The 21,553-nt window shown below is 39.4% G+C and overlaps 2 protein-coding genes and 1 non-coding gene across 3 annotated transcripts; 1 reads left to right on the top strand and 2 right to left on the bottom strand.

Annotated features, from left to right (window-relative positions):
• Positions 1 to 10,638: 10,638 nt before the first annotated feature.
• Positions 10,639 to 10,745, bottom strand: LOC141589369 (small nucleolar RNA R71). The gene has a single exon (XR_012520311.1). It is a non-coding gene; the product is annotated as a small nucleolar RNA R71 (small nucleolar RNA).
• Positions 10,746 to 11,471: 726 nt separating this feature from the next.
• LOC141588113 (uncharacterized) lies at positions 11,472 to 12,755 on the top strand. The gene has a single exon (XM_074409568.1). The coding sequence runs from the start codon at positions 11,472 to 11,474 to the stop codon at positions 12,753 to 12,755; it is 1,284 nt and encodes a 427-aa protein (XP_074265669.1).
• Positions 12,756 to 13,712: 957 nt separating this feature from the next.
• On the bottom strand, positions 13,713 to 16,523 carry LOC141586808 (F-box/kelch-repeat protein SKIP6-like). The gene is made up of 2 exons (XM_074408170.1): positions 15,104 to 16,523; positions 13,713 to 14,021 (listed from the first exon to the last, which is right to left on the bottom strand). Exon 1 carries the CDS (start codon positions 16,273 to 16,275, stop codon positions 15,121 to 15,123), a length of 1,155 nt encoding a protein of 384 aa, XP_074264271.1. The 5' UTR covers positions 16,276 to 16,523; the 3' UTR covers positions 13,713 to 14,021; positions 15,104 to 15,120.
• Between the last annotated feature and the right edge of the window lie 5,030 nt (positions 16,524 to 21,553).

Below are 21,553 nucleotides of genomic sequence, written 5' to 3'. Positions count from 1 at the left end.
TTGTTATCTAAAACTATATCTTTTAAGAAGTTAGAATAAGTAAACAAATCAAATCATATATTATAAATATAGGAAAATATCTTATATAAATATAAGCTAGATTTGATTAGATAGTTTACTTAAGCACAACAACCTCACACGCCCCAATGGTTTGCAGCTCACGGCTGAAACCCTAGGCCCGTGCCCATCTTGGATAAAAACCTATCTTCATGAATTAGGGTTAGGTTAAATACACTAGCAAACCCTAGGTAGCATGACGACCCATAAGTCGTTTTACTAACCAATGGGGATATGCAAGTCATCCATTATAACAACCCATAATTCAGCTCTACTATATACACAAATGATTTCGAAATATGTTTAAAAGAATTTTATTCTTTGAAAAATGATTTTAAAAACTATTAAAATTGTGCCATTAAAATGCTACCTAAAGTTATAGTAGAAACAGCTATAACTTTAAGTTTGGTTAGTAAAGTTATAGGTGAAATAGCTATAACTTTACTTTCCCAATACTCTTATCTTAAGATACCGTCATTAGATGAAGACCTATACTAACTAATCTTCCTGGAGATCTTCAGTAAAGGATCTTCTCTTTATCTTGACCAAAATCTCTTCATCTTGAGCTTTGTTAAAGACTTGATCTAGCCTTTTGCTTGAATGATTATCATACTTGAAACTTGTTACAGTTGCTTATGATGTTTTAAGAACCTTCAATGTTATAGCTCAAGCTGCTATAACATGACTTGAATGATGCTTCACAAATCTTCAATGTTATAGCTAAGAGAGTTATAACATTACTTGCTAAACTTGTAATCCTAAGTTATTCTAACAAAGACTAAACAAACGATTACAAGCAAGAGTATATATAAAACGAAGCACACACTTGTCATTATCAAAACTTAATCATATATCTATATGGTTCAACAAACCTCTCCAACCCGGTCTAAGATCTCATATGGTCCTATGAACTTCTGACTCAGCTTGCCTTTCTTCCCAAATCTTATGACCCCACGCATAGGAGACACTTTCAAAAGAACCTTGTCCCCAACCTGAAACTCTATATCCCGGCGATGTAGATCTGCATAACTCTTTTGCCTATCCTGAGCTGCTCTCATCCGTTCTCTGATCATCTTAATCTGCTCAACCATCTCATGTACCATTTCTGGTCCCAAAACCACTGCCTCAGCACTGTCGTCCCAACAAATCGGACTCCTACATCTCCTCCCATATAAAGCCTCAAATGGCGTCATGCCAATACTAGTGTGATAGTTGTTGCTGTAGGAAACCTCAATCAAATCTAGCCTCTGCTCCCAGCTACCACCAAAATCCATCACACAAGCTCGTAACATATCCTCAAGAGTCTTGATTGTTCTCTCTGTCTGACCATCTGTTGCAGGATGAAATGCTATACTCATCTTCAATGTCATTCCCAAAGACTCCTGCAACTCTTTCCAAAACCTTGAGATAAACCTCGCATCTCTGTCAGATACTATGTCTTTAGGCACCCCATGTAACCTTAGTACATTCTTCCGATAAGCCATAGCTAATTGTGCCTTAGTCCATGTATCTTTCATTGGTACAAAATGAGCTGACTTGGTCAGTCGATCCACTACAACCCATATCATGTTGTTACCCTACTGGCTCTTGGGCAAACCCACGATAAAATCCATGGAAATGGATTCCCACTTCCACTCAGGTACCTCTAAAGGCTGACTCTTACCTTGTGGTCGTCGCTGCTCCCCTTTAACTCTCTGACATGTCAAACAACGAGCCACAAACTCAGTTGTTTCTTTCTTCATCCCAGGCCACCAGATTGTCTTCTTTAAATCCTTGTACAGCTTGTCACCACCTGGATGTACCGAATATGGTGTACTATGTGCCTCTGTCATGATTGTCTTTTTCAGCTCCTCATCATTAGGGACACACCATCTCCCATCAAACCTCAAACTACCGTCTGTATGAATAGAGAATCTAGACGCTGTCCCTTTCTCTACTCCAGCTCTCCACTCTACCATCTTAGGATCTAACACCTGTTTATCTCAAATATCATCATATAGATCAGGCTGCACTGTCAAATCTCCCATGGCATCCTCTTTCTGGATCATATGTATCCCAAACTTCCCAACCTCATCTCTCAACCTCATTAAGGATATAGCTGTGCATAAAGAATGTACACTCTTCCTGCTCAAAGCATCTGCCACCACATTGTCTTTCCCTTCATGGTAGATAATATACATGTCATAATCGCCAATCAACTCCATCCACCTCCTCTGTCTTATGTTCAACTCATTTTGAGTGAAGATGTACTTGAGACTCTTGTGATTAGAAAATACCTTAAAGGTCGCCCCATAAAGGTAATGTCTCCAAATCTTGAGAGCAAACACAACTGCACCCAACTCCAGATCGTGTGTAGGATAATTCTCCTCATAAGGCTTCAGTTGCCTAGAAGCATAGGCAATCACTTTACCGTTCTGCATCAACACACATCCCAACCCGTTCTTTGAGGCATCTGTATAAACCTCAAAAGTTCTCACTCCCTTCAGGCAATGCAAAGATTTGAGCTGTGGTCAAACGCTCCTTTAATGTCTGGAACGCCGTCTCACAACTTTCATCCCAACGAAACCTGTTCTCTTTCCTCATCAAAGCTCTTATAGGTCTAGCAATCTTGGAGAAATCTTTCATGAACCGTCTGTAATATCCAGCTAAACCCAAGAAACTTCTGATCTCAGCTACATTCTTTGGTGCTTCCCACTTGGTAACTGCCTCAATCCTTGCAGGATCCACAACTACCCCTTCCTTTGAAATCACATGCCCCAAAAAGGCAACTTTCTCTAACCAGAACTCACACTTGGACAACTTGGCATACAACTCATGCTCCCTCAAAGTCTGCAACACAATCCTGAGATGCTCCTCATGCTCCTCCTTAGTCTTAGAATAGACTAAGATGTCATCGATGAAAACCACTACAAACTTGTCCAAAAACTGACTGAAGATTCTGTTCATCAAATCCATAAACACAGCAGGTGCATTAGATAACCCAAACGGCATCACCACATACTCATAATGGCCATACCTCGATGTGAAAGCTGTCTTTGGTATGTACTCCTCTCTAATCTTCACCTGATGGTACCCCGATCTCAGATCAATCTTGGAAAAGACTGATGCACCACTCAACTTATCAAACAGGTCATCTATCCTTGGCAAAGGATACTTGTTCTTCACTGTCACTCGGTTTAAATCTCTGTAATCTATGCACAACCTCAGGCTCCCATCTTTCTTCTTCACAAAAAGAACTGGTGCTCCCCACGGTGATACACTAGGTCTAATGTACCCCTTCTCTATCAGATCATCTAGCTGCTTCCTGATCTCCTCCAACTCCTTAGGACCCATCCGGTACGATGCCTTAGAGATTGGCCCCGTCCTCGGTTTCAGCTCAACACTAAAATCTATCTCCCTCTTCGGTGGCAACCCCGGAATCTCATCTGGAAAGACATCTCAAAAACTCCCCCACAATCGGTATCGATCAACTCACGGACTCTCCATCCTGTCATCTCTCACATGGCACAAGATCATCGGACACCCCTTCCTCAGATAGGACTTCAAGGTCACAGCTGCAATCAACTTAACTTTGGGTTTGACAACAAACCCACGATAAGACACACTAATGCCCTTAGGACCCCTCAGAGACACTTTCTTTTGATGACAGTCTATCTTAGCTTTGTACTTTCCTAACCAATCCATCCCGACTATCATCTCAAAACCGTCTAAAGGAAACTCTAGCAAGTCTACAGGTAGATCAACTTGCCCAACTATCATGGATACATCTCTATACAACCTCCCACACGATACATACTCACCCGAAGGTATAAAAACTTCCTCTCTTACAGACTCATACTCTCTCAGACCCAACTGTATAACATGACTCGAAGATACAAACGACTGTGATGCCCCCGAATCAAACAAAACAAAGGTATAAACACCGTTAACAAGAAAAGTACCAGTGATAACATGAGCGTCGTCCTCAGCTGCTTTCTTCTCCATCATGAACAGCTTGCCACTGGTCTTCTGCCCACCTCCCTGTACAGTACTAGCTGAAGTAGCCGGTTTAGCACCCGACCCCTGGTTGTTGTTGGAGTTCATAGCAGGTTTCTGATAAGAGTTACCGCCATTGCGGTTGCCCCCACCGTTGTTGCTCTGACCTCCCCTGTTGTTCCATGACCCAGTGGTGCATTGCTCGCATAACTCTGTGCAGGACCCTGAGAAAAGCTCCCCTGTCCCGGCCTCTGAAGACCTCCACTCACCGCACTGGTGCACTCATATCTCTTGTGGCCCGTACCGCCATAGTTGTAGCAGGTCATACCCCAGCTACCTTCACTACTACCACAGCCTCTTCCGAAAGAAGCCCCAGCACTAAACCCCAAGCCCGATGAATATGCTCTTGCCTGAGTGTGGTTACCCTTCTTATAGTTGGATTGGCCACCTCCCTCACTCTCAGCCTTTCTTTTCTCAGCACCCCTCTCTCGGGCCATCTCCACTAGTCGTTCAGCCCTCCCAGCTCTCTCATAAACTTCCTTAACATCCGTAAGGACTCCCACGGGTAACTTCTCCATGATCTTGGGGGTTAACCCCTTCTCAAACCTCAGAGCTAGGTTCTCATCACTCAATCCCATATCCTCAGCATACCTAGCCTTCTCATTAAACTATCGGTAATACTCAGCCACCGTCATGTCAACTATCATCTTAAACCCATCGAACTCCTCTCTCAACTTATTCCTCACATGCTCCGGTACGAACTCTCGCCTCATAGCCTTTCTAAACTCTTCCCAAGGAATAGCAGGTAACCCCTGCCTCGCATACATATCCCTAGCGTTCACCTTCACCTTGTCCCACCACTCACCTGCCGCCCCCCTCAAGTAGAACGCAGCTTGTTCCACTTTCATCTCATCCGGACAGTGCACCAAATCCAGGATGTTCTCCATCTCTCTATGACAATTATCCAGAAGAATTGGCTCCCCAGTTCCCTTGTACTCTTTCGGGTTGAACCTTGCTATGTAAAGACTGATCTTTGAGTGATCGACCTCCTTATCTTTCCCCACTCTCTTTAAAGCTTCCGTAAGAGCATCTTGGTACTCCAACATCTTAACTATGTCATCTGTGGTCATGCTCTCAGCTCTAGCGAACAAGGCGTTTCTCTTAGGCGGCATCTTGAAACTATATAAGAAAAGGTAGACATAAACATACATACTATAACCCTGAACACGTATATAGCCTGCACAGACCCCACTCGATCGAGTACCATAACCTACTCGATCGAGGTGAGGCTACTCGATCGAGTGCCCAACATACTCGATCGAGTGCCCCGACTCCAGACCCCAAACAGACCTTCTGATCTCAAACATACTCGACCGAGCTGACCAGCCACTCAATCGAGTGACCCCTACTCGATCGAGTGCCCCTATGTACTCGATCGAGTACCCAAAAATACGATTCTGACCAGAAAAACATCAAACTAACCACTCGATCGAGTCAGGCCCACTCGATCGAGCACCTCACCTACTCGATCGAGTGCCCTCCACTCGATCGAGTCATGCAGACTCGTATACACTACCCGCATGTTAGCTGACTTCCCCAAACTTACTATGCAACCTTTATAACTCCAACATTATAATTATAACTACGCATGCATATCTACGCAATTCTTCATATAATCAACAAAACAATCTACTTCATGTTATCAAAATGCCACATTATAAACACCCAACATACTTCTCATTCAATTCACATATAAAACATATATCTTCAACTTTTAACCATACTTTCAATTCTCCACACCCAACATCCAACAATTCACGACACATACCGTTATGTACACATACAAACCAAAAGACAACACATACGACCCTGACACACATCCCCATGTGACCGGTTCAAAATTGCAGGGCGAGTTCGCGACTTTAGGACGTCTCCCAAGCCTTTGCATTAGCTCCTACAACCTTTGCCCCGGGTTCATTTTAATTGACTCCCTATGTTCATTAGATTCATTGGTTTCAGGTTTCAGGATCGTCGCTCTGATACCACTTTGTGACACCCCCATACTCCAAGTGCCTTACCAGGACCACTCAGGTATAAGGACGTCACCATCTCGACTTCCCGAGGCAATGATAATCAAATGACAATAAAGAAACATAATTTAAGTAGCCAAACTGTTTAAAGTGATTACAAGTCCAAAACCAAACTGATAAAAGGTACAATACATGTTCTCAATAACCAAAGGCCTAAACAACTAAAGTATGACAGCGGAAGACTCTAATCAGCTCGTGGTGACACATCCCAGCTAGCCCAAATGCCTCTAGTCAAACATGCTCAATAACTGCTCACCATCCCCGAATGGATCACCACAGTTTTAAAACAATTAAACGGGGTCAGTACTAATTACACAAAACAAGATACAATACAACAATTACCAAACAGCACAATCATCACATCAAACCCCGGTCTCCATGAACAATCTCCACGTAACCGACTACACACTAAAGTGTGTAGCCCTGCCAGAGTACCCATCGCAACAGATACTCCACACCGCCAGTGGGGGACCGCAGCCGTACCCACCAAATCCCCGCTCATCTCCATCGAGCGATAACCCACGTCCATTAATGTGCACATCCCTTCTATGGCGGGTTCCACAGAAGCTGAATCATGGGCGTGAAGCCACTCCCGCAAGTGACTCTACTCAGCCAGGGACACGCCCCGAAGAACACAGACAGATAATCAACAATCACAATACAATCTCAACAATCGTCTGAAACAATCAACAACACTAACTACAGCACAAATCACCACACATATCATGTAACTAATACTGAGTAGGGAAAACCCTACCTGAAATGCAATCACAAGCAGCAGTCGATCTAACAGCTGTCTCAAAAACGCTCCTCTATGAATCCTCCTCCTATTCACATAATCATATAATTACTAACAATCATAATAACCATCAACCTCCCCCCCCCCCCCCCACCCCCCAATACCCCAAATTAGGGTTTAAACAAACTTAACTAATTACTATAAAATTGGTACGTAGATCTTACCCTCGACGCAAGGATCACAAGGATGTAAAGAACGATGAAATCCGACCTCTCAAGCTCCGGGATTTGTCAATAACACGGATGATGTGAAGAACGTAGGTTGAATCTCCTTTTTAATGTTACTAGGTTTGTAAAAGTGATTTATGAAGATGACGGAAAGAATTATATATTAATCCGTGTTATTAACAAAACCCGTCGAATTAATACCCGCTAACCGAGCTACTCGATCGAGTAACTGACGTACTCGATCGAGTGCCACTTACTCGATCGAGTACCCAGGCTACTCGATCGAGTACCCTACAGACAGAATATTGTTTCTAAAATCAAAACACCCTTACTCGACAGAGTCAGGCCCACTCGATAGAGTACCCAGAGACTCATAAAACCGTAGTATTACAGTCCTAGGCCTTGGTGGATCCTCCCTTTGTGCATCATTGTGTGGTTGATTCTCGGCATCACCCATAATGATTCTTATGGGTTGTGGATCTATTTCAAAAGAGATGATGTTATCTTCCTCTTGATCTTGTTTAGTAACGGGATTAGCCTCTTGAATAACCGGTCTTTCTCTTCTAATACCTCCTCCTATCCAAGCAAGTGATCTTTCAATTTCCGGGTTGAGTGGAAAAAGGGGTTCACTTGAATTGCTATTATTGACCATAAACAATTCTACACAAAAGCACACGCTCAAAAAGGTTCACACAAGTAATGAACAAGACACTAACAAAAGTGAAGTGAAAATTAACTAACACAACTATTCTAAAAACACCAACAAAAACACTAGCAAAACCATTACCTTCCCCGGCAACGGCGCCAAAATTTAACACGCCTAAAACGTCGCTATTTAAGACCGCCAAATTAACAATTTATATACCACAATACGTACTAATTAATACTAATTCTAAACTAGTAAAGTAGCAAGTAATGGGATCGAACCCAAGAGAAGGGAGGTTTTGCAATGGTGAATTAAAAAGAGCAACTGGAACAATTATGACAAATTAACAGCAAGTATGTAAAAAGGGGGGGTGGTGGTTTGGTTTTCAAGACAACAAAAGGAAATTCAAACAAGAGTGAACAACAAGTAATTAATCAAACAAGTTTTAAGATAGAAATTTATCAAATTTAAGGAAAACTTAATCCGACTCAATAAAGTGAGGCACTTTGGTTAGTAAAACCACAAAATCAATCCTTTGATTAAATATTATCACCTTATTGTAGAGATTATTCACCTAAATCTCCTTAATAATGGTTAAATGACAAGGAAATCACACTTAATCAAACAACCCAACTTATCAATCCTACCAAGTAGAAATCACATACATTGGTTAAATCAATAAGATAAAAGCATTAGAGATTCAATAAGGGTAATTAGACATAATGAAAACACGATTAATGCCTAATTACAAGTTAGTCATTTACTTGCTAATCAAGCCAAGAAGAAATCACATTCATTAGCAAAATAACAAGGTGTTGCAAAGATGAGATTACAAGGAAATCACACTTAATAATCCCAACAACAATAAATTAAGGAACTTGATTAATTAAGCAACAAGGAAATCACACTTAATTACTCAATTTAAACAAGGTTTCCAAAATTCAATAAGGGTAATTAGACATAATGAAAACACGATTAATGCCTAATTACAAGTTAGTCCTTTACTTGCTAATCAAGCCAAGAAGAAATCACATTCATTAGCAAAATAACAAGGTGTTGCAAAGATGAGATTACAAGGAAATCACACTTAATAATCCCAACAACAATAAATTAAGGAACTTGATTAATTAAGCAACAAGGAAATCACACTTAATTACTCAATTTAAACAAGGTTTCCAAAATTCGATCAATAAACACAAAGGATTAACAATGATAATGAAAATTAAGGAAAGATTAAGTAGTCTTACAACCAAAGATTACACCTTTGAGCCGGATTAAGATGGAGAGATTAGTTCTCCATAGTAGATCTAAACCCAATCAAAAGATGAATAATTCCCAAAATTACAACTTGATTAATTAAAGTAAGCATAAGATGTCTTAACCTAGAGGAAAACACACTATATATAGTCTAAAATAACCTAATATCCGTGGGCTTAACATGGGAGAAGCCCGTAATACAAAACGGCATAAACCCATAAAACTCGCACGGTGCGAGAAATGGGAGCAGGAAACTCGCACCGTGCGAGAAAGCTGCTGGAATGCATTTTCAAATCGTTGCTTGCTTGATCCTTGGAAGGCTTCTTCATGATGTTTCTTCAATGCTTGTTCTTCATCCTTCCTTTGATGCTTCTCTTGGTCACTTGGCACTTCATTCTTCACTAGAAAACCTTGCTAAATGATAAAGCACTCGGAATTGGTCAAATAACGCTAGAATTGCCTAAAACCGTTACCAAATGCTACCAAATGAGCTCCAAATGATGCCAAATGTATGTAGAAATAGGAGCTCATCACCTCTCATATGAGAATGGTGAGAGTGATAGTTGAGACATTTTAATTTTGGTCCTTAAAGCTCCTATATGAGTTATAAGACCCATGAGAATAGGATTATTTCACTATAGGAATGCTTCTTATATCTCGAGAGAGAATAACAAGTATTGGTTTTAGTTTTCAGAATTAAAACCAGAAGATTAGTCTCACCTAAGTACACAATTAAATATGTTGTTCCTTTCAATAGTCTATGTTGATCAATCTATGTTAATTGTAATACCGTTGTCCTAGAGCTTTTTATTAATGAATTAATTTTATTATCCAATTACTATATGTTATTTTTCTTCTGCCATACCTCACACATACACAAATATTATTCTGACGTAGATAAATCAAATCTTAAATCGACTAGTACTCAACCTTCACTTTCCTGAGATCGACCCGTAAGTGCTACAACAGACACCGTTCACTTGCGGTAATTTATAAACCGAACAAGTTTTTGGCGCCGTTGCCGGGGAAGTAACGGTTTGATATTAGTTAATTTTAGTTTATTTTAGACTACGTTTTTTTAAGCGTACGCAAGTACACCTCTTTTGTTACTGATTCTTCTTTAGTTTTGTTGTTAGTCTTATATGCACACGCGACATTCTGGTGGTGAATTGCTATTTGACCCTGAGATTGAAGCTACAGCTAGGAGACGAAATGCTCAAAGAAAGAAGAAGAGAAAGAAACCTGAACTCGATACTATTGAGTCTCTTATAGAATTTGATACACCAATCATCATGACTTCTATGTGCAATGAAAGTGCTCCAAAGCCGAATTTCAATTCAAGTATCTCATGACCTAAAATTGATGCAAAAATTTTGAGTCAAGACTTCTTTGATCCGGTTTGTTCAAATCGATCAATTCAAAGGGATCACCAACTGAAAACCCGAACGGCACTGAATACATTCCTTGATAAGGATGACATCAAGATTAATGGAGTCTCTGATGACGCCATTCGGTTGAGATTATTCCCCTATTCTCTTCGAGGAGTGCACGTGAATGGTTGAATAATTGTGATCCCGACTGCTCGATACTTAGGATAAGCTTTCTACGGCTTTTCTCCAAAAATACTTTCCACCAGGGAAGACTGCCAAGTTTAGAAATGACATTACAGGATTCATCCAACATGCAGACGAGTCTCTATATGAAGCTTGGGAAAGGTACAAGGAACTTCAACGGCAATGTCCTCATCACGGGATCCCATCTTGTGTATTGATTCTTACTTTCTACAATTCCTTAAATCCGGAGTTGCAAATGAACCTTAATGCCGCTGCTGGAGGGCTGTTAGACGGGATTTCTTGGGACAAAGCCAAGGCTCTCATAGAGGATCTAGCAATAAGCACTTATCATTGGGGTAGTGACCGTCATGTTCGAGGGAGCAAGACTAAAAGTGATTATGTTAATGTGATGCAAGCGAAAATTGATGATCTATCTCAACAAGTGGCTCAGCTTAAATTGCGTAGTGGTTCTAGTTCTTCATCACCCATATGTCAACTTTGTGGGGTTAATGGGCATGATACTTCTGGGTGTGGGAATGCTTCAATGCTTGAGCAAGTTAATGCTCTTAATGGGAAGCAACAATGGACACTTATTCTAATACTTACAATCCAGAATGGGCTCATAATCCTAAGCTCTCATATGGAAATACCAGCAACATTCAGAATCTCCGACATCAAGTTAAGCAGACTTTTCAGCAACCGCCTAGTTTTCAACCAAGACCGTCTTATCATCATTCACCCATGCAATCTCGTCCCCCATTTCAGCAACAACAACACCAATTTCAACAACCTCAAACTCCTCAAAAATCCAATGTAGAGTTGATGTTAGAGCAAGTTCTGTCCCAACAATCTCAATATATGCGGGACCAAAACCAGAAAAATGAAGAGTTTTCTACATCAATTTCTCAACTCAAATCCTCACATAAAATGGTAGAAACTCAACTTGCTCAAATAGCCCAACAAGTAAGTCAATCTGTGAAATCTCAAGGTCAGTTCCCGGGAAACACTGAAGCTAATCCAAAAGGTCAGATGAATGCTTTAACCCTAAGGAACGGGAAGGTACTTGAAGAGACTACTAATCCTAAGAGCATTGTTGTTGAAGATGAAGCTATTGTGATCGAGGATGAAGACAAGGCGCTGGAGGAAATTGTAGTTGAAAAGAAGCAAGCTTATGAGAAGGAAGCTTCGTTAACTCCACCTAGAGTATATATACCGCCTGTACCTTTTCCTCAAAGGTTAGCCAAGGCAAAATTAGAGCAAAAGTACGGAAAATGTCTAGATATCCTAAAACGAATGCACATTAATATTCCCTTTTTGGAGGCTATTTTTGAAATCCCATCTTATGGAAAATTTCTCAAGGAGCTGCTTTCTAGCAAAAAGAAACTTGGAGCCAGCACGACTATTAACTTGCCTAAGGAGTGTAGTGCCATACTCCTTAACAAGCTTCCTCAAAAGCTTGACGATCCTGGCAGTTTTTCGATCCCTTGTTCTATTGGAGGTATTTATATTCAACGTGCTTTGTATGATTTGGGGGCTAGTGTTAGCCTTATGCCTCTGTCGATTTTTAAGAGGTTGCAAATGACGGATCTAAAACCGACTAGAGTTTCACTGCAATTGGTTCATCGGTCAGTCAAATTTCCACTTGGGGTCATTGAAGATGTTCCCTTAGCTATTGGGAAACTTGTTATTCCATGTGATTTCCTTGTCATGGACATATCTGAGGACACTCAAGTACCCATTATCTTGGGACGTCCATGTTTAGCCACTGCTGGAGCTATGATTGATGTGAGGAGTGGAAAGCTCTTATTGCAAGTTGGTGTAGACAAGGTAGATTTTGAGCTTAGCGAAACTATGGGCGGTCCTTCTATGAGTGATAGTAGCTACCGAGTTGATGTTTTAGAGGAGTACTTGTCTGAGCCCTCTTTGGAGCGTACATCGTCTGATAAACTACAAGATTGTCTCACCAACATTGATTCTGAGGATGTAGAGTTGTTAGCCTATGCTTGGCTGCTCCTAGGTTCTTCCGTAGGCCAAAAAAACCTCGATTTTACCGACATTAAGATGAAGACCCGAACGAGGACCATCTTCCATAATCAGCTCCAAAATCTTCCCAACCAACAAGGTATCGCCAACAATAGTGCCATCATCCAAGTACCAAGCCTGCATACTCAAGTCGAAAGAGTCCCTGATCTTACAAACCAACGGATGTAACACGAAAGCAAAAAGTAAAGGACCTAAAGGGTCACCCTTCTGAACCCCCTGACAAGACCACAAGCTGTGCTCACCATAATAATTATTATTATTATTTTGAAGGTGGTATGTGGCAAGAATTTGAGAGGTGACACATGTCACTTCAATGGATGGCTCAAGAAGCTTTTTATGTCACTTCAATGGATGCTCAAGAATTTTGCAAACCCGACCCGACCCGATAACGACCCACAACCCAACATGACCCGACAATTAGTGACCCGAACCCGAACCTCAACCTGACACGAACCGATATTGACCCGATTAAATTGATGACCTGACAATTATTAAGCTTAATATTGATCAAAATGAAAGTGACTGAGTGTTAGATTGGTACGCGTGGCCTAATATTAAAGTAAGTAAGCCAAACAATGGTTTAAAATTTAAATTTAATGGTTAAAAATTGAATTAATGTGATAAAGTAATTTCGATAATGACCTGACTCAAACACGGCCTGACAACTACCCAAAATCAACTCGACCCGACAGAATAGGCCGACTCGAAACCGATATGTCCCAACCCAAAACCGACCCGATTGCTACCTGTATGTACTCTTAACAATTCATGGGTCCACTTTTGTCCTTTTTGCTAGCCAAAGTATTAGACATGTGCCCACGATACATGTCTTCAGTACAAAGTTGTGTTCTCTAAGATTTAACCGCCCGAAATTATCTAAACCAACATCAACCGAGTGCATGTGATGCAAAAGCTATCATTTGCTGAAGAAATTTCAACTTAAATTTGCCTCTCACTCACCAAGGCACCAATAAACATGTGCTTTTATCATCTTCTATAGCTATCATTCAACATAGCTCAAGTAATCTTACATACCGCAATAGGCTATTTAGCATTGCCCAACTTGCTTCCTCGTATGAAACCAAGTCAATAGGCTGACATAATGACATAAAAGAGACAACGGAATATGGCAAGCAGATTATCTGCAAAACATTGAATATATATCCTCTCATAAAGAGGCAAAATTTTGTTCATACAAAGTAGTATACATAACCCTTGAAACTTGAGAATGAACCTTTTCCTCAGTTCAGGGAATGAAATAATGCACTACACTGTACAAGGAATATATAACACCACTTCACCCTAAATTTTCATCACGAAATACATAGTAAGATGTCGCGAGAAGAATACTTGTGCTTTGTTTCGTCATGTGCTGATGTTTAAGGCCTTAGCACACAACCTCCTTGAGCATTTGTCCCTTCAAGGTTATAACGGCTGTAAAAATAAACCACTAGCGTCAGTGTTGCAAGTTATCAAATTCTCTTCAGTGAGCCTCGTATGAGATGATCTTACGTGTGAGAACAGGCCAAATCCTTGGCGCAGTCCTCATATAAGAACACATTAATAGATTGGTGTCAAATGTAAAACTGCCTCATGCATGTTTTGGTGTTTCTTTAAATGGTCGTAAACTCGTAATCAAGGAAGTAAACTCTAAAAATTAAGCATATAAACAAAATCTAGTCCCCTTCCCCCAACTCAATGACCTCTTTCAAAACTATGCTTGAGGTCGGGTACTAATTCCACAGAAGGGTAGATACAACTAGTGACCATTAAAATGATCAAATAGATTTGGACGATCTTTGTTCCCAGTTGACCATGAGACCTAGCATCGACTAAATATCAATGATCAATCCAGGTTAAAAAAGAAGGTTCCGTTGGAACAATTTTTTATTTCAGGATACCTCATCTCTTTATTCAAAAAAGAGTTAAAGTGTGTGGAGAAATGACAAGAAGATATTGGAACATCAATTTGGAAGAGATGATGTTACTCAGACAGTCAGACTTGGTCTTTCTACTAATTCTACATTTTTCAACCTATTGCTCAGACTCATCAAAACACCACAATAGATTTAGTCCATATTTTTCCCCTCACAGTTATCATTCAAAAGTCTAATGGCTCAGCCTAGCTTGAGATTGACTTGGGATAAAGTCGGTGTTACCGTCATATTTCTCTTGATATCCCATATGCACTAGCAGTTGGCTTGTTCTCAGCCAGCTGAGAACCAAACTTGTGCTTCCGCAAAGTCCGGGAACTAATTTGTATGACCTCTTTAGCTCAGAGTTATGGCTATTAGATTGTATTAATAAATTTACAATGGAATATGACCATCGACAGTCTACAAAACAGCAGCATTACTGCCACAGGTTTATGTATGATCTTGAATAGTTCAGTGAAGCCTATTTAGCATGACGATCTCATGAGCAAAACCAATAAAAACAAGCAATAGGCTATTTAGCAAAGAAAGAATATTTGACAAAGAAAGAATCCAATGTTATGTATAAATATGGATACATACTGGGTAGCTCCTCTGAGTTAGACCTGAGCACCTATGCAATGCACAATGGAGGAACCCTTTGGAATCACAATGATGACATTAGACCAAACGACGGAACCCCACAAATCCCCTGAATCATCCTTCCTAACAACAATCTCAGCGCACCAGACCTCAATGTCCTTTCCACTCCCATTCTTGCCTTCCCACACAACAAACAACCTCCCACCCACATTAGCCATTGTAGCACCACACAAAAACTTAGGCAAACACCCTTTACTATCATTCACCCCTCTCAACTCTTTCCACACATTCTCCCCAATATCAAACCCTCTAACCTTCCCCAAATAATCATAACAATACAGCACCTCATCTACAACGGCAGCTCGCCCACGCCACCCTAAATCCAACTCCATTGACACAGGTCCCCACTCCTCAGTCCCGGGTTCAAAAACCACCCCTCCCCTATCAGCCATACCATAAATCCTCCCACCCACCACCGCACTCCCGTGCATCCATTTCTCCCTAACCTCGACCGGGCTCTTAACCGGGGCCCAAATCCCGGTTTTCGGATCAAAAACCTCAGCCCAATTCATAGACCTAGCCCAATTATCCCCCAAACAACCCCCTAAAACATATATTTTGCCATCAATTACCCCTGAAGCTGCAAATTCCCTTCCTACCCTCATCTTAGGACCCAATTCCCATTTATTCATCAAACAATCATAAACCCACATATTATTAGAAGGAATATCCCTAATTGACCCACCAATCACATACACCAAATGATCCAAAGTAACATAAGAAGCGCCAATTGTTTGAGATGGGCAGGGGTAAATCGGGAAAATATGAGGTGGGTAAGGGGTATTTTGGGAAGAAGCTGAGAAGTTTGTAGAAGGGTCGAGAAAGTACCATTTGAAAGAGAAGGAAGAGTTAAGAGGATTGAAAAGACGGAGATTAAGGTAGAGGAAGGATTCGGTGGTGAAGAGTGTACGGCGAGTGGAATGGAGGTGAGGTGATTGAAGGGTTGATCGCCATTGTTTAGAGACTAAGGAGAGGTGAGGGTGGTGAGATCGAGGTACTCTTGCTATGCATTGTAGTGCGACGTCGTTTGGGAGGTGTGGGATTAGTGTTTGGTTGTGGTTGTCTTTAGTCAGACTTGATGATGAAGATGAAGATGAGGGTTGGTCAGCCATGGGACATCTCCCTTCTGTGGGGGATTAATTCTCAAGTTTAGTGTAGAAAAGTTGTTACGTACTACTTGTATAATCTCCATTCTCCACACGACGACATCTACGGAAAATTTTAAATGATCCTACAACGATCCTACCACAAACAATTCTACGCGATTCTAACAATTATGCAACTATGAGTACAGTGTATCGGGTTGGAAAGTAACGATTGACTAGGATCATTTTTATCATAAAAGGTTTATTTCTGTTCTAAAGTTGTATCTTGTTTGTTTTTATGTATATGTACTTGCAAGCTAGGTAGCATCAAAATGGACACGGACACAGACACGACACGGACACGCGACATGGCATCCCATGAAATTTAGGACACGGCACACGTCATGTAAATTTAATAAAATATAGTATATTTTATAGTTATTTATATGTGATTTTATTTTTGAAAAAGTATTCAATATTAAATTTAAATAAGTGAAGGTAAATTTTGACGTTAATTATAACTCATTCTTATTTCCAAAACCAAAAACCAACTTATAATCAATTTATTTCGACATCTCATTACTAGTCTAAAAAACATCATTTATCCCCAATTCAACTTATTTCTCCACCAAATTCAACCATATAACAATTCACGCCATTTACCTATTCAACTTCATTCCGTTTGAAGGTGTGTCCAAATACCATGGACACGGCTCAAAATACCATGGACACGGGTCGGACACGTGCCCAAATAAAAGATGAAAGTTAGACACGGCTTTACAAGTGTCCGACACGTTTTGACGTGTGTCCGACGAGTGTCGTGTTCGACACGGGTGTCTGACACGGGAAGGCCGATTAGGAGGAGTGTCCGTGCTACCTAGCTTGCAAGTTGCAACTTTAAAACAAAAGTATTTCTGTAGGCTTTATTTGGTAAAGCTACCTAAAAACTGAAAAGGTAACTGAAACCTAAAAAGAAAACTGATAAGATAGCTGCAAATTAAAAGCTGATAAAGTAACTGATTATATAAAAAAAAAAAAGTTTTTCTACATAGTATCACTGTGTTTTTTCATTTTCCACATCGTATCCCTTCACTTTTTAAAATATATGTAGTACCCCTATCTTTCCTTATAAACAAATAACCATGGTCCTATCACTATGTTTCGTTAATTTAGACTAGAGAAGGCAATCCGGGCACGGCTAAGGCGGGCGGCACGGACACGGTACGGATGAACAGTACTGACGGCACGAGCATGACACGAACGGGTTGGAGGCGAGCCGCTGCTACGTTTTTTTTGGTAATTCTCGTGCCCAGGCACGACACGACCGGGAGGATCCGGCACAAACTGTTGGAAATATAGTATCACTATAGGGGCGAAGATATAATTAGAGAATATTTGTTGTTGTGTCGTGGTATGAAGGCCACTGAATGAGAAACGAAATCACCCCGACTACGGTACAAATCGATATAGGCGTCGTCCCTCAAGGTCACACAACACTCCTAAAAGTTGTGTACTCAACCATTAGGAGTTGGAACTCATATGGTATGCTCAAAATTATCATAGAGAAATAGTTGAGATATATGGAAGATGTGTGTCTCAAATGACTACATACTTCTCATATTTATAGTGATTAATTAGCACTATAAAGAGGCATAACCACTACCATAAACATGGAGTTAGTGGGGTTATAAACATGCATTTAGTGGAGAGAGTGTAGAGATTCTCTTACGAGGTAATGTAAGGTTTCTCTACAATGCAATGTATCTAGACAACATTACTAGCCTTTTGCATTACTTCCAACAATCCCCCACTAATGCAAATGATAGACAAAATTCTGAGCATATTAATAAGGATTGATACTTAAGCATTAATATCTTTCGATTTGAATTAACACATAGTGAAATGGAACAGTTCTTTCATCACCTAGAGAGTGAACGAATCTTGAACTCCTAGACTCCGGGGTAAATTCCAAACACATATCTCACCTTAAGTTCCAAACGAGTTCCGCGATACAATTCAACAAATTTATGGCCAAATGAACCTTGGGATTCTCATGAGTGCTCTAGAGAGATAGCCTAATCTCTCATAGAAGGAGGCCAATCCTTCACACTCACGTAGGTGATTCCAACAAGTCTATCTCCATATAAACCACTCACGCATGAGCTATAGAATCATTAAGAGCTCTAAGGCTCAACCTCTCAACATAGCGGTGAATCTATCAAGTCCTTCCCAATAAGACCACCCAAATAAAGGGATATAGATTCATTAAAAGCTCTAAGGCTCAACCTTTCAACATAGCGGTGAATCCATCAAGTCCTTCTCAATAGGACCACCCAAATAAAAGGATATAGATTCATTAAGAGAAATATCTCAACCTCCTTCATTACGGTGATCTCATCAAGTCCGTCTCACAAGGACCACCCAATTTTGGGCTATAAGACCATTAAGAGCTATATACTCAACCTTCCAAAATAGTGTACATGTCATAGGAATGGGATGTGTACACAAGTATGAGTTATCTATGGCTTCGTTAGACCACCCTTGCATAACAAGTTCCGGTATCCACCACAAATTCCTCAACTAATAGGCTTTTGCCCCATTCCCCTCGACAATTCTAGGACTTCTTTCTTTCTTAGTCCATTAGCTTAAATATACTTCACTCAAAATTTCACAAAGATAGTAATTTATGAGCGTATTATTCTCAATCAACTTTCTCAAATCTCAAATCTGCAAAAAATGTGTAAATCTGCATGTCATTATACACATTATTTTAGCATTATCAAGTTGATATTAGCATTATGCTAAAGATAAACATTAGGCAAAACTCCATGCCCCCACAATTAAATAGTAGCTAATAATAACTTCACAATCACCCTGCATCTTACCCAGCAAGATTAAGAGCAATATAATATGCTTACACAATAGACAAGGTTATAATAGTCTTCTCAATAGACTTAAAACACGATCACCATTAAAGGTGAAAATGTATAGTACTCACCATAGATCTCACCTTGTCGATCGTCATTACCTTTTGGTCAGTCCAATATCTTTCTAGATATCCAACATAGTGCAATTCTTAATATTCCCTAGGTACTTCACCAAATGTGAATGATAACTTTGGTAATGAATACAAAGACAAAATGTACTTAGCAAAGATAAGCTACATTGAAGCAACTATAATTATACATATTAGACTTCTCACAATAGTCAAAATATGTTCTCTTATAAGTCATTAGCATCATTGTTCTAATTAAATATAGAGCTCCACTCTCATGTCGTTTAAAAGAACAAATAATCTTCTTTATTATTTTCTCTTTCTAATAAATTGACATAGAATAAAGCATACACGTAGTGTTTGTGATTTTGCACCCAAAATCATATTATTTACTAAAAGCTCTATATACATCATCATTCTTATATTAGAATATAACGAATCTCGATGATTGTTTCACTTATATTTACTCTTTGTAAATCCACAATATTTTACAAAAAGAATTTGACTTCTTACCAACATAAAATCAATCATCATAATCTCATATAGTATGGTGTAAGCAAAATGTAACATAAATAATTGAACATTATGCAACCATTATTTATATTTCATAGCCATTATCCAACAAATTAATACTTCTAATTTTGGTTCAATTAATCACGTATAAAACATGCGATTATCATTTTCTTTACACCCCCACAATCAAAGATATACATGCTCTTCACAAATTATAAGATATCAACTCTAAACATGATGAATAAATTTATCAAATAAGTTTATCAAATAAGTTGAACGTCTTCCCCCACATGTTGTCACGCCACAAATTAGTGACAAACATAATCGTTCAAACAAAAAATACACCTTATTTATTCATTCATCATCTCAACTTTTAGATATCATATAATCATTGATAAATTATGTTCTCCATAATCTACTTTTATGAAGCTTTGACAAATAATCATTTTCACTTTTTGTCACACATATCCAAGATACTATATCAATTTAAAACAAAATATTTAGCCCCCACATTTGGTTCATAACTCAAATATCAATTTTAGTTCATCTCATAATCAAAACTAAAAAATCAATCCAAATGTGTGAAATAGTTTGCTTGATAAACATATTATACACATAACAATATCTTGGTCACTCAATCATTCTAGCTACTTGTCATTCAAAATCTTGGAACAATTTCATTCACTTAATCTCGAAATCAATTATCAAGTAATTTTACCAAGATTATAGACATTACCAAATAAATTAGTAGCTTAAACATATGAACGATTAAGGCATATATAATTTGACCAAACCTTCATATTTATCATCATAAATATTTGTAAAGGTAATTCACGGGAACATACCTTAATCACAAGAATGAATTGAGCAATAAAATTATAGATAATACCATTCTTTTATGAATCTTCATAAACTTTCCAGCACACTACCATGACATTGCTGCCTATTTTAAGGAGGCTAAATGACAGAATCTGCCCACGGCTTCAACTACAAAGTTGTAGCCCTTCTTCTTAGCTTTCCAACGCCATATTACACGCCTCAAACAAAGGTCTAGAGACCGAGTTATGGCCAAAATACCGACGTGTTGTCTCACTCCATACGGGCTGAATCTTCGACACGAAAATAAATATTTTCTCCAATCAAATAATTCTCAATGATGAGAATACAACAACAATAATAGTGACAAAATTTCGTTTCTCAATTGTTGGAAATATAGTATCACTATAGGGGCGAAGATATAATTAGAGAATATTTGTTGTTGTGTCGTGGTATGAAGGCCACTGAATGAGAAACGAAACCGCCCCGACTACGGTACAAATCGATATAGGCGTCGTCCCCCAAGGTCACACAACACTCCTAAAAGTTGTGTACTCAACCATTAGGAGTTGGAACTCATATGGTATGCTCAAAATTATCATAGAGAAATAGTTGAGATATATGGAAGATGTGTGTCTCAAATGACTACATACTTCTCATATTTATAGTGATTAATTAGCACTATAAAGAGGCATAACCACTACCATAAACATGGAGTTAGTGGGTTATAAACATGCATTTAGTGGAGAGAGTGTAGAGATTCTCTTACGAGGTAATGTAAGGCTTCTCTACAATGCAATGTATCTATACAACATTACTAGCCTTTTGCATTACTTCCAACACAAACCAGGCACGACGGTCATAGTTTGTGGTGGTGAGAGGTTGAAGGTAGTTGAAATGAGGATTAAAGTTATAAACACAGCCCATATCTACTCACCTTATCCATACTCTTTTAAAAACCCAAACTTGGGTTACTGTAGC

The sequence above is a fragment of the Silene latifolia genome, chromosome 6, assembly GCF_048544455.1.
Source record: "Silene latifolia isolate original U9 population chromosome 6, ASM4854445v1, whole genome shotgun sequence".
NCBI classification, from domain to species: domain Eukaryota; kingdom Viridiplantae; phylum Streptophyta; class Magnoliopsida; order Caryophyllales; family Caryophyllaceae; genus Silene; species Silene latifolia.
The sequence above is the reverse complement of the archived record's forward strand: the minus strand, read 5'-3'. Positions and strand labels throughout refer to the sequence as shown.

Excerpts from the sequence above, each read along its gene's own strand:
- LOC141588113 (XM_074409568.1), top strand. The coding sequence starts at position 11,472 with ATGGTAGAAACTCAACTTGCTCAAATAGCCCAACAAGTAAGTCAATCT.
- LOC141586808 (XM_074408170.1), bottom strand. The coding sequence starts at position 16,275 with ATGGCTGACCAACCCTCATCTTCATCTTCATCATCAAGTCTGACTAAA.